General features: G+C 40.5%; 1 protein-coding gene across 1 annotated transcript in view; it reads left to right on the top strand.

Annotated features, from left to right (window-relative positions):
• ADSS2 (adenylosuccinate synthase 2) overlaps positions 1–17,403 on the top strand; it is a 53,533-nt gene that overhangs the window by 31,593 nt on the left and 4,537 nt on the right. Inside the window, exons 5-11 of the mRNA XM_075531250.1 lie at positions 2,030–2,096; positions 2,332–2,439; positions 3,438–3,519; positions 5,433–5,559; positions 7,167–7,321; positions 11,132–11,256; positions 12,468–12,565. Coding sequence (XP_075387365.1) covers positions 2,030–2,096; positions 2,332–2,439; positions 3,438–3,519; positions 5,433–5,559; positions 7,167–7,321; positions 11,132–11,256; positions 12,468–12,565 — 762 coding nt within the window. The remainder of the gene's footprint in view (positions 1–2,029; positions 2,097–2,331; positions 2,440–3,437; positions 3,520–5,432; positions 5,560–7,166; positions 7,322–11,131; positions 11,257–12,467; positions 12,566–17,403) is intronic.

Raw genomic sequence — 17,403 nt, 5'->3', positions numbered from 1 at the left:
TCATTGATCGTATCAGGAAGGTGGGCACCCACTGATATGATTTTTAGTTCTTTGATGTCTGATATCTGGTCCCTTCTACACCTTGTAGTCAGACAGACTGGTGTGCTTCTTCCATGTGGGCTTTGATACTTCTCAGCTAGATGGCCGCTTGTTTATCTTCAAGCCTTTAAGACCCCAGACGCTATATCTTTTGATAGCTGGGCACCATCAGCTTTCTTCACCACATTTGCTATGCACTTATTTTTCTTCAGCAATCGTGTTGGGAAGGGGTGTGCATCCTTGAAGGAGCAATTGATGGCCTGGACTATATCTAGCCTTTGGCTTTATTTTGGCTGTTGGTGTGGAGCTTCTTCATTGTTTTTTTCTACAGATAGAGTTAATTTGATTCTTTTGTATCTGGCTAGCTCCACATGTATGTAGTCACCATTTATGTTATTGAATTAAAGCTATTTGAAATGAAGTCATTGTTCTTGAAAAATTCTGTCATGATCTCCAGCAACGTTTCTATCAGGGCCATGTTTTTCAACTACTAAATCTTTCTGGTTTGTTTTCAACTTTCTCATTCTAATCATCATTATTTGTGTTAGTACAGGCAGACTAGGGGAACAAATCCATAGACACACAAATGTGTATAAGGAAGAGGTTTATATACAAGAGTAATTGTAAATTAAGAAAACATTCCAACCCAGTCCAAGTCCATAAGTCCGATATTAGCCCATATGTCTGATACTAATCTATAAAGTCCTCTTCAGATTCATGAAACATATGCAATGAAGCTAAATGCAGGACGATCACAAGCCAGTGGGTAGAAAATCTTTGGGTCCAGTGGCGTTGTAAGCATCTCAGCACTGGTAGGGGTCTCTCTGTGGCTTCTCTGGCTTCAGAGGTCTGGTTACATCCATGTGGCTTGTCTTCTGTAAATGTCTCCCGGGGAGTGGCAGAGAGAGAGAAGTGTCTTCCGCCTCCAAGGAAGAAGTACCAGCTTTCCCAGAATTCTCATGAGAAGGCCTTGCCCACACGGAAGTATCATTGACTTATCTCCAGATTGACAGCCTAGACTCCACCCCTACATTCTTAATCCTTAAATTGACACCAGATTAGGTGACTACCACAGTAATTATCAGTGCATTTTCATTTTATGTTGGGTCAATTTTAGACTTAAGAAATTGGTAGAACTCTTCAGTTTTTAATCACTAGCTTCAGTGGTTGTGCAAATTTGAATAATAGTTGTATTAACTGACCTATCACAGATAGCATTGTACTTCAAGATAGGCACAAGAAACTGTTAGTGGGCTAAGCTGACATGGGTGGTTGCATCTTGGTAGTAGTGAGTAATTGGATGAGTGAGTGAGTGAGTTAGAGCAGGGAAACTCATGCATGTACATCATGAGTCATATTCCATGCAGAAGGAACAGCATATACTCTTTAGTTAAAAGGTGACTAGAGGCAGAGATGTGACAGACTGAGAAAGAAGATGAAAGGGCAGAGAATGCAAGCAGGTCATGTTAAAGTGCTTATCTTTTCCTTTTGAACAATAAAAAGTCACTGAATTTTGAGGGTGAGAGACTACGTACTACATACGGCCTATTGATCATTTGGAAACATTGCCTCCATTAAAGAGTCTGGGTTGACTGAGTCTGAGTAGAAGAAGCTAAAACTCTGAGAGATGATGGTAACCTAGGACTAGTGAAGAAGGAAGTATCAAAACTCTTCAGATTTCTAGAACCCACAGTTTTCATAAAAGCGAGTATGTTTATAGAGCTTCATGGACTATTAAGGTTAAGGCATTCTTAAAGGCTGTTTAAAATGTGTAGATATATTTTTATATTAGTTTACAGTTGTCATCACCTTTGTCTCATCTGAAAAACTATTCCTCACCTCCCTGCTTTTAAAAGTTTTCCCATTTAATTTCTCATAATGAAATGGAATGGTTTATAACTGAAGATTAGTAATTTAAAATGCAATAGATTTTGCTTTTCCTTGTGTTACTTTGTTTCAACAAGATTCTTGGGTTTTTCTTCCCCCACAGTATTTGATTTTCATCAAGCAGCTGATGGTATCCAGGAACAACAAAGACAAGAACAAGCAGGAAAAAAGTATGATTGTGGGAAGGGACATGCAGTTCAAGTACACTCAGGCCTTTATTTTAAAATTCGAGGCCAAAGATAAAAGAGAAATAAATATTAGAATATCTTTGTTAGACTTCAGGGGAAATTAATAAGGATTGTTAACAGAAACTAAGTCTTATATCACTTCATTTTTTTGTGAATATCTGACTAAGAATTGCATCTCTCTTGTCTGACTTAAAATTTGTCTTGCTTTGTTTTTAAGTTTGGGTACCACAAAAAAAGGCATTGGCCCAGTATATTCTTCCAAAGCTGCTCGGAGTGGACTTAGGATGTGTGATCTTGTCTCTGACTTTGAGGGCTTCTCTGAGAGGTAATTAAATTGTGTTTCAAAATCGATCAAGGGAATGGATTGTTTTTAAAATTCGGGTACAGTTGTGGGGGAATCAATATTCCAGTTAAATGGTGGTGGTTCAGTTTTTTCTTTTATTTGAATTATTAAGGTTATTTATATCACATCCAATTGGTCCTTAATTTTAGATTTAACTCAATAAAAATCACATAATGGTGCTGCAATAGCAGCGCTCCCAGGAGGCAAAATCAGATTCCCATTCAGAGGTTGGCGTTTGGAAGGTTTGGTGAGAATCAATGCTTCATGGGTAAGGGGTGTGATAGTAGTGTAGTTTGAGTTCACTGCTTTCTAGGATCTTGATCCTAGATATTTTGGGGTCCAAAGATTCAATTATGCCTACCCATGCAGAAACAAGTAGCTTCACTTACTGGTGAGTTATTTTGTCCCAAGTGAACCCTGAAAATTTGAACTGTCACATAAATGTTGACTCTCTGTGGAAAGTCTCCATAGGAAAGCTAGTCATAAGAAAGCCGTACAGTGACGCAGTGCTGGGGAGCTATTGGTTGTGTAAGTGTGAGCAGTAGTCTATAGCTGGAATGACTTGACGTGCCCATCTGCAGTCAGCTGCCCGTTGCGCTAGCAGTCTGTTTCCACTCAAAAACTTTAGACGAGTTGCTATTGTTAAGTTGCTCTCTTTTTGTTTTTACACAACACATAATTAATTCAGATTTTAGTTTTACTAATTCAATCTCATTTTATTCACTGTCTCTCAGCAATACACTCGTAATTGCATAATTGACCTTTGTTATTTGGTTTTTCCAAATTTGAGTAAAAAATTAGGGTGTCTTGTTTAATCAGTGGCTGATCTCACTCATTAAAGGGTAAACATTTATTCAGTTTGAGGATTAATTATTAAGACCATTTATCTTCTATAGAAGTCTTTGAATCCCCCCCCCCCCGCCCCCAGAGCAATTATTTTAAATAGAATTATAAATGTCTTGATTTTCTGTATTTCTCAGGTTCAAAGTTCTGGCAAATCAATACAAATCCATATACCCCACTTTGGAAATAGACATTGAAGGTGAATTACAAAAACTCCAGGTAATACTTTCTGATTTTTTTTTATGTTCTTTTAAACACTTATTTACCAAATTGGTGTCTAGCTCACTCATCCAATCTGGTTTTGTGTTAGGAACTAAAAATATAAGAATGACAAACAGTGGTATCTGTCTTTATGGAAATTACCTGGTATTGGAGGACATGCATGTTGAGTCATTAATATAGTATGAAAAGTGGGATCCCTGATGGCCCCGTGTTTAAGCGCTTGGCTGCTACTTAAAGGTTGGCGGGTGGAACCCACCCAGCTGCTCAACAGGAAAAAGAACTGGGGCATGGCTGTCCTGTCAGCCTAGGTCCTGGGAGTCCGAATTTGACTCTATGGCAATGGGTTTGGTTTTATTCTATTAAATGTGCATAACCAATATGTTTTAAGTATTAGAGGTAAGAACTGCTCAGTAAAGTAAACCTACAAGCATGTAGGCATGAAAAAGGAATGCATATTTGAACTTCAGTTAGAGAAGACCAGATCATAGGTTTTAGGTGCAACCAAAAGGAATTTAAATTTTATTCTGGAGATAATGAAAAGCCCTTGAATAATACGGTACAGAAAGAAAAACTAGATTTGTATAAAAATGTGGAGGCTAGATCAGAAAACCAATAGTAGAGACAACTTTAGAGTTAAGTAGCCCATTTAGGAATGATGTCCCATAGGGTTAATCTATTTCACGCCATTACCTTTGGAGAAAATATGGTATGGGCTACAGACTGCATACATACACAGAGACAACGATTAGGCATTTGTATCAGGTAAATTAGTCAGGAGTCGAGACTCCTCTTCTTCCTGTCTCTCCATTTCCCATAGTCTCCTAAAATATCAACTTCCACTCCTAGAACTGAGAAGAAGTCTACAAACTTCAAATTGCCATTCCACATCTCAGGTTTACCCACTTAGCAAAATGACCATGCAGGGACATTTTAAATGCTAGATATTTGACCTTTGGTGTATTCATTTTTGCCTAAAATAGACGACTGCTTCTCATAATTTTGTCCTGAAATAAATACTTTTAATATCAGCAACTTGGAAATATTTATGTGCTAAGGTATGGCTATGGGGTATTATGAACAGTATAGTGGTTTCCAGAGTGAAGAGAAGGAGTAAGTAAGAGATGGGAGAGTGGAGCCAAGAGGGAACCCTACATTCATTAATGTGTACAACACAGGTTCATGAGTTAATAGTAAAATTTACATATTTAAACATAGTGAAAACTAGATTTTTGTTGCAATTATATTGTAAGCATTGGGAGAAGATCTTGTTTATAATACATTTTTAGCTGAATTATAAAATTAAGTGGTATTGCTGGCACTTTAAACATTTGTGAGGAAATTTTATAATGCTAACATTTAAAATAGTACTTAATGTCTAATAATGCTACTGAGATATTTTACTATATAATCAAATGTGAAAACAATGTTAACACTCAATTGTTGAATATTCCCATGCTTAATAGTGTTACTTGTGGGTTTCACCTCATTTTGGGAATAATTGTGAGACAAATTTCAAAATTCATGACCCTCCTATGGATTATAAATACCATTTTTTAAAAATCTCATAAAATTTTAAAAAGCAATGTAATATAGTCCCTTTTATGTGTCTGAAACCCAGCTTATGAAATATAAATACATGAACACTGGGTATTTGCAGCGAGTTTAATATAGAACCTTTGGATTTCTTTATATCTATATTTTTCTTAAACTCGTGTCTTTTCTGGTATGGAATTGGTATGAGAGACCAAAACTAACCCAGAGGTTGCAGTAGGATGGGGACCATCACCAACCCCTTTCCAGCTTACACATGTCAGTGTCTGCTGTGAGAAAGCTGGTAACTTTTACTCGTATTAGTTATACTGTGTATCTATTAGCACACATCGAAACTTGTTTTTTGTCTTTGTGGACAGGGTTATATGGAAAGAATTAAACCAATGGTGAAAGATGGGGTCTATTTCCTGTATGAGGCCCTACATGGACCACCGAAGAAAATCTTGGTAGAAGGTGCAAATGCAGCACTACTTGATATTGATTTTGGTAGGTAAGATATGTTTTCCAGGAAGCTTCACTGAAACTTAAAGTACAGATAACGTTAGCTTTTAGCTTAGATTAAGTAATGCTGAAAGATTGTCAGTTTACTATGCTCATCTAGTTTTGAAGGAATACTGAAAGAAGCATATTATGTGTATTGAGTTTTGTAGTTCATAGAGTAGTTAATCATTTGATTTTACTAGATTTTGGGTTCTTAAAATTGTCATTTAAAAATATCTGTAATATATATTTATATTTTCATCTTTATGTTTCATATATCGATGAAAATGCTAAAGTTTGGTGGGGTATCACAGAGCTACTATGTATTCAGTAGTTTTGTTACCGTAAAAAATGTTTTACCTCACCATATATACTCGATGTGATATATGCAATAAACGAAATTTTGTGGTAACAAATGCTCGCTATTTATTTTAGGATCAGACAATTAGCATGGCAAAGGCTCTAATATATATTACTATTAAACATTCATCTCCTAAAATTATGAAAGCCTGTTTGGTTCCCAGGTGTGAGACTCTCCAGGTAGATTTTGGAGCCTTTTCTGTATCATCAAAGCGTTAAGGCTGAACTTCTTCAAACTATTGCCCCATTGCCTTCCTGACCGTTCCCTCCCTGTCAAGACAAGTGTGGTTGGCATTTCATTAGCTTTTGAACACAGGATTCCAATTAAATATAGAGATGATATCTATATTATGTACTGTATCTATATTTTGATATCATAATATGCTTATCCAATCTGGAAAGAAAACTAAGTGTCTAATTAGCAGAGTAAATAGGTAAGTATAAAGAGAATCTTTGTAGCATTTCTACAGTACTGCTTGATGTGATTGAACTGTGGAATGATTTGATATCTGGATTAGCTCCTAATCAAATGGTGTGGGGGAGAAAAAAACAGAGAATCTTTGGGGGGCATGATATGCCATTTTAACTAAAGTGGTTTTGAGAGTATTCTCTGTATAGAAACCGAAGGGTGGGAGAGTCTAAATGCCAAAATTCTTGGTATACTGCAGTCACTCTAGGGGGCCCCTGCACCTTAAATATCCAAATTAGAAATCAAAAGGAAATTGTTATACATTGCAATACGTTGATTATAATTCTATTTAAAGAAATAACACCAGGGTTAAGAAATTATCAGTCCATTAGTTGAGAACCAAGCCTACAATGTAAAATCAGTAATGTGCTTTAACCTTTTTTTTCTTCCCTGGGCCATTTGGTTATTTATAACATCATTTATAGGCCATGCTGGCCAAACATTTATTTAACTCACCCCTAACGTGATGGCTGGACTTGATTCTCTTTGGTGAGGCGCGTGATGTGAGCTGGTATTGATGATTTGGGGGCCTTATGTGCCTGAGGGCCAGACATTCTCCACCCCTGCTCTAGGGCCTTCTTCAATGTAAGCATTTCAATCGTAGCTATAAACACCTATATTTTTATTTTTCTACAGACAAAAATAATTGGGATTTTGAGAGGGAAAATACAATTGTGCCCCAGTCTGTCAAATATCTAGAATATACACAAATGCAGAATTTGAATAGCAGTTTGTTTTGAAATACTGTCTGAGTTTATTTTTTACTGTTTGTTTCTAATTTTAGGCACTTATCCTTTTGTAACCTCTTCAAACTGTACTGTTGGGGGTGTTTGCACCGGTTTGGGTATGCCGCCTCAAAACGTGGGAGAAGTGTATGGAGTTCTGAAAGCCTATACGACTAGAGTTGGAATCGGTGCCTTTCCGACAGAGCAAGACAATGTAAGCTTGCTTCTAACAACTGTAATTCAAGAAGGAGTGAAAATGTATCTTTTGTTCTTTACATGCATTCTTCTTGTAGCTTGTATTTTCCTCCTTGTTTTTAAGTCGATCAGAGTAAGATTGTCTTCTGTGTGTGTGTGTGTGTGTATCTATTTGTTGTACTTGGGTGTCTTCAAGTCAATCCTGACTCCTGTACAACAGAGCAAAGCACTGCCCGTTTCTCCTCAGTCCTCACAGTTGTTTTGATCCAACCACTGTGTTGATTCATCTTGTTGGTGAGGGCAGAGCCCTCGTGTTCCCTGGCCTGCCCCAGCATGAGGTCCTGCCCTGGACGTGGTCTCCCCTGTTCAAGTTACGTGAGGTGAAGTCTTGCCATCCTCACTTTCAAGGAGCATTCCAGCTGTACTTCTTTTAAAGTAGACTCGTGTGTTCTGACCGTTAAGATACTTTTAATTTCCAAAACGTTTTCTTTCTTCTTGAGCCTGTGGTATCAGCTTCTTTTTCTCCCTCCCTCTCCCACCCTCACACTCTCATGAACCCTTGGTAATTTATAAATTATTTTTATTTTCATATTTTACATCATCCACTGTCTCCCTTCCCCCCCATTTCTGTTGTTCATTCCCCGGGGGGTTGGGAGCAGTCGATCATTGTGCTTGGTTCCCCCCTTCTCCCCTCTACCTTCCCCCTACCCTCATAGTATCACGATTCTCATTATTGGTCCTGAGGGGTCTTTCTGTCCTCGATTCTGTGTGTTGAGAGCTCTTATCTGCACCAGTGTACATGCTCTGCTCTACAGTCATGACAGTGGATGGGGAAGCATTAAAGAACTACAGGAATGTGTGTTTTCTTGGTGCTATGCTGCACCCTGGCTGACTTGTCCCATCCTTGTGACCCTTCTGTGAGGGGATGTCCAATTGTCTACAGATTGGCTTCCCCTCAGTCGCATCGAAAAGATTGTTTGTTTTTGGTCTTCAGATGTCTGATACTCATCCCGTCGATATCTCATGATCACATGGGTTGGTGTGCTTCTTCCGTGTGGGCTTTTTGCTTCCCTGCTAGATGGCCGCTTGTTTAACTTGAAGCCTTCAAGACCCCAAATGCTGTATCTTGTAACAGCAAGGCACCATCCGCTTTCTTCACCATATTAGTTTATGTACCCATTTACATACAGATATTTTAACAATCCACAAATTAATTATATAAAGTGAACTTGTACATATGTTATCATGGTCATTTTCAAAACATTGTCTTTTTACTTGAGCCCTTTGATATCAGCTCCTCTTTTTTCCCTCTCTCCCCTACCCTCCCATGCTCTTGAACCCTTAATAAATTATATATATGTATATATATTTCATATCATACACCGTCCGCTGTATCCCTTCACCCATATTTCTGTTATTCGTTCCCCTCAGGGCATGGTTATACATCCATCATTACTCTCAGCCTGCCCACCTCCTTCCCCCAATACCCTCATGGTAAAGCTACTTCCATTACTGTTTCTGAGGCGTTTATCTGTACTGGATTCCATGTGTCCAAAGCACATCTCTGTAACAATGTACATTTTCCAGTCTAGCAGGATTTGTGAGGTAGAACTGGAGTCATGATAGTGGGAGGAGGAAACCTTAAAGAACTAGAGAAATGTTTGTTTCGTCAGTGCCTTGATGCACCCTGGATGAATCCTCCCTTCCATGTGACCCTTTTGTGAGGGAATGGACAAACCTTCCTTTCTCAGTGCAGCCAAGTGGGTTCAAATTGCCAGCCTTTCCGTTAATAATTAAAAAAAAATCGCTGCAACCAAATCAGTTTCGAGTCATAGCAACCTTGTGTAGGACAGGGTAGAGGTGCCCCTGGGGGTTTCCTAGACTGGAACTCTTTCTGGGGATAAAAAGCCTTGGCTTTCTCCTGAGGAGCACAAACTGCTGACCTTGTGGTTAACAGGCTAATGCATAACCACTATGTCACCAGCACTTTTTTCAGTTCATAGGTGAGTGCAAACAGCTTGTATTAATGACTTATTAGGTATGATTTTACCTTAAGAATTTCAAGAAAAATTAGAGTTGTTGCAGCAATTTTATGTTTGTTTTAACAACCACTTAATTTTTAATATGCATTATTTGTTGGTCTTTAAATTTATTTATCTAAATCCTAGAAAATTACCAACAACATGTAAAAAAAAATTTTAGTGAAAATAAAAGCCCAAAAGGATCCATTCTAATAATTGCCTTCCTCACAGTAAACATATTGTCTCTGTGGAATTCTATCTTTAACTTGTACTTCAGTCACCCTCCCCGGCCTGTTGCCCAGCTCTTTTTTTCTCTTTATTGTCAATTGGGTGAAAGCTTACAGAGTAGATAAGTTTTTCATTCAAGAACATGTTTTGTTCCATCTCATTGACTGCAATCCTCACAAGGAAGCATCTCTTATCCCATTTCCTCTTTTTGGTTCCTGTTCCCCTTCCTCCTCTACTGTACTTTCTGAATTTTGTCTTTAGGCAAATATTGCCCTTTTGATCCTAAACGGCTAATTAATGTAAGATGCACATACCTCCCCCAGGCTTATTTTTCCCCTATAGACTTGTCTATTATTTGACTGAAGTTGAGCCATGGGAGTACTTTAGTTCTAAACCTGAAACGTAACTAAAGACTATTTGAGTTAGGCCGGTTGACTAGAGAAACAAATCTAGTGACACCTATATATGTGTAAGAGAGAGCTTTGTATCAAGGAGTAATTGCATGTATCAGGAATACATCCCAGCCCAGTCCAACTCAAGTCCATAAGTCCAGTACTGGTCCATAAATCCCTCTCAGACTCACACAGCCACATACAATGATGCAGAATGCTGGAAGATCACAGGCCAGTGGATGCAAATTCTTGTGGGTCCAATGGTGGTGGACACATCTCCAGGATACCACAGGTCTCAGAGTGCCTTGCCACAGGAAAGTGAAGGCAGAGAGAGAGAGAGAGAGAGGAGGTTCCTAGAACCCTTCTTATGAGAAGGTCACACCCACAAGAAGGTACCATGAGGCTGTGATCTGATTGACAGACTAGACTGCACCCGTGCAGTCACAAATTATGTAACTACCACACTATTGTCCCAGATTCTACCAGGCATTGATGGTTTTGAGTTTTTTCCAGTTTGCTCTATCCATGATTTTCTACTATGGTCCCTTTCAGAGCAGTTGGGATTAGTAGCTAGGTACCATCTAGTTTTTCTGGTCTCCTGGATGCGGACACATATGTTCTCATGGGCATTTAGTCTTGCTGCAACTATATCCAGGAATGTGGTAGATAACATGAGGACAAGATGATGGCTTAGCCAACCACCTCAAGGGAATGAGTTGCTGGGCCTGGGAACTGAGGCTCTAGTTTCAAAGGGACACCGAAGTTCACTAGCAGACCGTGTTCTGCACAGACAATGCCCGACATCCTGCTTGCTGACTAACAACTGAGACTTCGGCGCTGGGGAGCAGCCGTCCAAGGGGCGACTGTTGGTCTTTGCCTGACTGAAAGAAAGGGTAGTCATGAAAACCGGAGGTGTGCTTGGTTATCTTCTGATGTCCATTGTAGAAAGGCTGGCTCGCTGACGTGTGGATTCCAACTCACAGCTACCGTGCTGGGCAGGCTTCTCAAGACTGTACATCTGAAGGAATGCAGGCTGCCTTCTCCACGCTGCTATTGGAGCCGGCCTGCTGACCTTTGCACCGTCAGAGATCCTTCAGGCGATTTTAATTTGCTTCTGTGCTCTCAGTATCATTTCATTAGATTTATAATACTGGCATTAAAACCCAGTTTCTGTTCTCTATTTCCTAGGAAATTGGAGAATTACTTCAAACAAGGGGTAGAGAGTTTGGTGCAACTACTGGAAGGAAGAGAAGATGTGGCTGGTTGGACCTGGTTCTGCTTAAATACGCTCACATGATCAATGGCTTCACTGCGTGAGTACTCTGCACAGACATGTATCTCAAGAACGAATAGGACTGTTCATGAGCCCAGTGTTCATTTTGTGGGGTGAGACTTGGGATAATGCCCAAATTGAAAAACAGTGCTTTATATCCTTTAAGTAAAAAGTTTAGGTCCAAGTGAAATGGACCATAAGATGTGGCGGGAGGGTAACTGGTTTGAGGGGCTCATGTTATCTTCTAGGCCATCCAAGATTGGAAAGAGAATCCAGGAAGGCAGTATAGGCAGTAATACTTTGAGCATATGCCTTGATGTGTCTAGGTCCCCTAGTTCAAAGCTCAGGGTCGTGCATTATACCTGTGTAACTTGGAGCAAGTTCATCTCCCCGTTCTCAGTTCTATCATCGGTAAAGTCAAGATGCCCACAACATATAGGGGTTTGGAGAAATGTAGTGAAAGCATACATAGCAAACCATCTGACACATTGAAAGTGCCCAGGAAAAATTAGTTATTAACATAAATATAAATATAGTCCTGTCTGTATCGAGTAGTTTATGAATTTTTAGCTAGTCATGAAACTAAAGGATAAAAATTAATTTCTGGTCAAAAATCTCAAACCTAGTATTTTACCTAAGTTCTCCAGATTTTCCCTAAAAACCTTGTTTTCCAGTCAGGTTATCGGGAGATGTTGAAGTGTCATGAAGAGGTCTTTGATGTGGTTTCCGTACTGCTTTGACAGTTTCCGCCTGGAAGGGTGGACTGCAGGTGTTGGTAACTAGAGTGAGGAAAGGAGGGGAATGGCATGTTTGTAAATATGTATAGATCTCGTGAACTCTGTGGTCATCCATGTGGAACAGTGAGTGTTGCTATGTCTCACAGCCAAATCCCTTTGCATCTAACTCCAGGCAGCCTTCACATGTGACTGCGTGTGGTCCATCATGGAAAGCTAAGCAAGAGTGTGTGGATTAATCAGCAGAAACTTTGTTATAGTTGTTATAAAAGTAACTTAACCCAGTGGTAGGTCAGTTGAGCTTTTTTAAAAAACAAATATTATGAAGACTATATGTCGGTATGTACTTCACTAGAGATTTTTTTTTTATGTGGCATGCTTTAAAATGTAATCCTAATCCGTTTTCAGACATGCTTGGGAACTTTTAGTTTTTTATGCGCTTTCCTGTAAAATCCTTCTTCATATTAAGTCCTTAATGAGTTTGCTGTGTTAATACTGCCCTTTCTTCCAAAATTAGGTTGGCACTTACCAAGTTGGATATTTTGGACATGTTTACAGAAATCAAAGTTGGAGTTGCTTACAAGTTAGATGGTGAAATCATACCTCATTTCCCAGGTATTCTTTCATGTGGCTATGTATATAGAATATTATAGAGGAAATACAATAGAGCAGTTTCATGATATTCACCTTTATAATTTATGGCATTTAGCTAAAGACTTGAAAAACCCATGTAGATGGTGCACACATACTGACTTGTTAGCACTTTCCTTCAAGTCACACAGATGATTTTCTTTGACATATATCCTGCGTCCAGACTAGAGGGATATACTTCTACTTAAGGCATGCGTGTTTTCAAACCTGGATATAACTTACATGATTTTTTTTCAGTTATTCAAATTTCCATAAATGTTACCATCTCAGAAATAGGGATCGTTTGCAACAACTGAGTAGTTGTAATGAAGTGTAGCCCATCCAATGGGGAGCCGTTACCTAGTATGACCCTTTATAGTTGTTGACCCAGTGTCAATAAGTGAGTGAGTAATTGAGGGAAGTGGCCAGGACTTTGTGCCTCCCATCAGCCAGACAGTTATTGCATGAGGGCTGTGCCTTGCCCTTTAGCCAAGAGCCGTTTGGGGAGGGACAGAGTTATGAGTCATCAACATGCATCACTCCCTGCCTGCTTGGGGCTGGGAGTGCTTCCGCTTTAAAGAGGACGATGTGGGCACCGTACCACAGGGACAGTACAGTCCACTGTGCTGTTTAGATTTACTGACATTGTAAAATAAGTTGCTAGCTCCACTCTGGGAATAACTTCTTCAGTGTTCCAGGCAGTCTCTTTTCTAGGGAAAATTACAAAAGATTGGTTAGTGATAGAATTATAGCCCATGTTGCTGCTATCAAAGTGAAGATGTAGAAACAAGGCTCTCTGTTTTGCCTTGTCATTGCTGGATTTTATGTGGCAAAGCCAGGATGGAAAGAAAGAAGTCACCGTTGTAGCCCGGGTAGAGGAGGAGGTAGAGTACTACTGCGGACCTGCCCTCTTGGATACTGATTTCCATATGTCCTAGCTGGTTCAAGTCTAGCAATTGGGCAAGTGGTCACTGCAGTTCCCCTCGGCCTCTGATAATCCATCTTTGGTCTATTTTGGTTCATAAATGAATGCCTTTATTGGCTGCTTATGGAGCCTTCGTGGTGCAGTGAGTAAGAACTTTGGTGCTAACTGAAAGGTCAGCAGTTCAAATCGACCAGCTACTGGTTCTTGGGAGGAATTTGTGGCAGTCTACTTCTGTAAAGATTGCAACCCTGAAAACACTGTTGGGTATTTCTTCTCTGATTTGGTGTCTCTCTTAGTCAGAATTGACTTATTAGCAACAGTGATTAACAAGTAATTTTTTGGTTGCTAACCACAAGGTCAGCAGTTCAAAACTGTCAGCTGCTCCATGGGAGAAAGTTGAGGCTTTCTGCTCTCATGAAGAGTTAGTCTTGGAAACCCACAAAGCCAGTTCTTCTCTGCCCTACAGGGTCTTTTTGAGTCAGGAATGACTCAATGGCAGTGAGGTGGTTGAGTTTTGATCTCAGTGTGTCACAATATTTCTGATGACCAGGCAGGGCTTCCTGACTGCTGCTCGGACTTTGCTACTCATGGTCATTCCTCTTGCTTCTGAACATCATGTGCGGCTTCTGCATCCGTATTATTTGGGGATCCTATTATCCCCATTGCCATTAGACCTCTCAGTTATCTAACAACATCTCTCATCAGACCTCAGGTTTTGAGGATGACATCATTGAGCTTTCACCTTCTCACTGGTGCCGTTTCTAGCATTTTGGTAGAGTCCCTCCTGGAGGCTCCCATGTGAATTTGTCGGTTTATTTTTCTGACCATTAATAATTTCTTGGTGAGAGGAGTCAAGAGTAGAATCATCTGCCTGGCGCTCCTGCTGTCAGACCAGAAAATTAAGAGATAGGCATGGGAAGCCGGCTTGAGGAGAAAGCCACTGGAGGAGGAGGTGGGGGAAGGGAGGGAGCGGTGAGTAAACAACATAGACGTAGCCATAGACAGGAGAACTGCTAGGGAATTAAAATCAACAACAAGAAGGATATACAGATCCTGGGGGTGATGGAGCGACAGCAGTCTAGCTGAGAGGAATTACGAAGAGGCAGAGGAAGGCTGAGCGTGATGGTGGGGCAGGAGGAAGGTAAAAGGTGATAAGAAAGATCTAGGAGGCAAAGCTATGGATAGAGGTATAAACATAGGTGTGTACATGTGTAAATACATGAATTCATAAAAATAGATGTATTAGCCCATGTACATATATTTATAAGGCAGTAAATACACTGAGGTAGTGGGCGGACTTTGGGCCTCTGTTCAAGCCCTGCCTCAATGCAAGAACACTATTTTTTTAACAACCTGGTATTCAGTGATGCTCACCCTCCCAGCATGATTGCTGAAGACAGAATGGGTACATAAGCAAATGTGGTGAAGAAAGTTGATGGTTTCCGGCTATCAAAAGATAATAACATCTGGGGTCTTGAAGGTTTGAAGTTAAATTAGCGGACATCTAGCGGAAAAGCAACAAGCTCACATGGAAGAAGTACACCAGCCTGTGAGATCATGAGGTATTGACCAAATAAAACCATATCATTGAGAACAAGGGAGGTCCGAGCAGAGACCCCCAAACCCATCTGTAGACAATGGGGTATCCCCTCACAGAAGGGTCCCAAGGAAGGAATGAGTCAGCCAGGGTGCAGTATAGCACTGATGAAACACAAACCATACTCCTCTGGTTCCTTGAGGCTTCCTTGCCCCCACTATCATGACCCAAGTCCTACCTTTCAGTTCTGGCAAGACTCGAGCATGTACACAGGGACAAATAAAGAGATAAGAGCTCACGACACTGAATCCAGGAACAGGATTGGGAGTAGCAATATCAAGATGGTAGAGGGAAGGTGGGGAGTGGAAGGGAGGAAGGGGGAACCGATTGCAATGATTGACACACATCCGCCATCACCACCACCCCAGGGGATGAACAACAGAAACCGTGTTGGGGGAGACAGCTGTCAGTGTAAGATATGGAAGCAATAATCATTTATAATTTATCAAGGAGTCACGAGAGTCCCAGTAAGCAAGAAGGCTAAGCAGAGGGTTAACTAGGATAGGAGGAGAGGGATACCAAGGGCTCAAATAGAAAGTCGATGTTCTCTTACTCAACTTCATGCTCCACCATTCTGACCAGCACCTTCAGGATCCAGTTGCTTTCCTTTGATCTATATGCACTCAAGTATGTTGGCTTGGTCTTGCAGATCCTTCAGGATATAGTCCCCGTGGTAGTTAGATGATTTTATGTCAGCTGGATACTATTGGCTAGGGGTGGAGTCACACCTGTCAGTCAGGTCACAGCCTGGGAACCTACGCAACCCTCTGCTTAACCTTCTTGCTTACTGGGACCATCCTGGGCGATGCTCAGATATGCCCTGCCATATTTCAACCTACTTTGAATCCACATGACTCCACCCACTGGCCTGTGATGTTCCTGCATTCTGCATCACTGCATGTGGCTCTGTGAGTCTGAAGAGGGATTTATGAATTAATGTTGGACTTATGGAGTAGAGTTGGACTAGGTTGGGATGCTTCTTGATATCTAATTACTTCATGATATAAAGCTGTTTCTTACACATGCAGTAGTGTCACTGGATTTGTTTCTCTAGTCTGTCCAGCCTTACACAGTCCCTTTCCTCCCTTAGCTGCTGGCCAGTAGGGGATAGAGAGTTGATCTGGAGAGGAGGAAAACAGTATCTTCAAAGGCAGAAGCCTCTGCATGGTCTTTAAGCAAGGGAAGTGTTTGACTTTGTATAAGAACTGTAAAGGGCTATTCTGCAAGCCACGCAGCGCCACAAAGCCAGGGATCAAGATTTTCAAGTTGTCAATGCAGATGTCCGCATCCAAATTCTCAATGACCCATTCTTTCCCCAACGGGGCTCTGGCCTTGCCATAGCAGATATGCTGGGCTCGAGTATAAGCCGAGGTACCTAATTATTACCTGGGAAATCAGAAAAAAACTGATGGACTCAAGTATAAGCCTAGGGTGGAAAATGCAGAAGCTATTGGTGAGTTTCAATAATCAAAACAAAATAAAATTACTAAAAATTGAGACATCAGTGGGGTAATGTATGTAAATATTTATTTTAAATAAAAAACATAAATAAAAGGACAAGTCATTTAACATTAGTTAACCAGCACAGTAAGTGGAAAATAGGTTCAACAGAAACAAGGTATCAACAATGATACCTTAAAGAGTACTATTCCCTGAGCTCAATCAGCAACCAAGCTAAAATGTAAGGAGTTACAATCCTTCAAAACTGGATTCCTCATCATCATCCATATCAGTACTATTCCCTGAGCTCAATCAGCAACCAAGCTAAAATGTAAGGAGTTACAATCCTTCAAAACTGGATTCCTCATCATCATCCGTATCCCAATGCAGAGCTTCAGCTGGTGTGAGGCCATCATAGACGCTGTCCTCACTGAGATCGCCGTCATCACCAACACTGCTGTCATTTTCATACAAAGTGCAGTCTTCACTGCCATCCATAGCATTACTAATACTACATTTCTGGAAGGCACGTCACACCATGTCTTCTGGAATGTCTTCCCATGCATCTCGAACCCACTTTGCTATTAACTCTATGTCAGGCTTCATGAGATTTCCTGCTTTTGTTAGTCGGGCTTGGCCAGATGACATCCATTCATGCCACATCCTTTGCTCACGGTCTTTAAAAGGCTTATTCAAAGATACACATCATAGGACGGCTCTGATTGGTGATGTGAGTAAACAAACATTCAAAGCCCTGCAGTGTCAGCGGGGCTTTGAATGAACAGCGGAGAAACGGCAATCACCCACGAGATAACGGGCGCTCCTCCTGTTACCTCGGGGGTGGGGGGGAGGGGGGAAACC

Source organism: Tenrec ecaudatus, chromosome 1 (genome assembly GCF_050624435.1).
Source record: "Tenrec ecaudatus isolate mTenEca1 chromosome 1, mTenEca1.hap1, whole genome shotgun sequence".
Lineage (NCBI taxonomy): Eukaryota > Metazoa > Chordata > Mammalia > Afrosoricida > Tenrecidae > Tenrec > Tenrec ecaudatus.
Note: the sequence above shows the minus strand (reverse complement) of the source record. Positions and strands in the feature narration are given on the sequence as shown.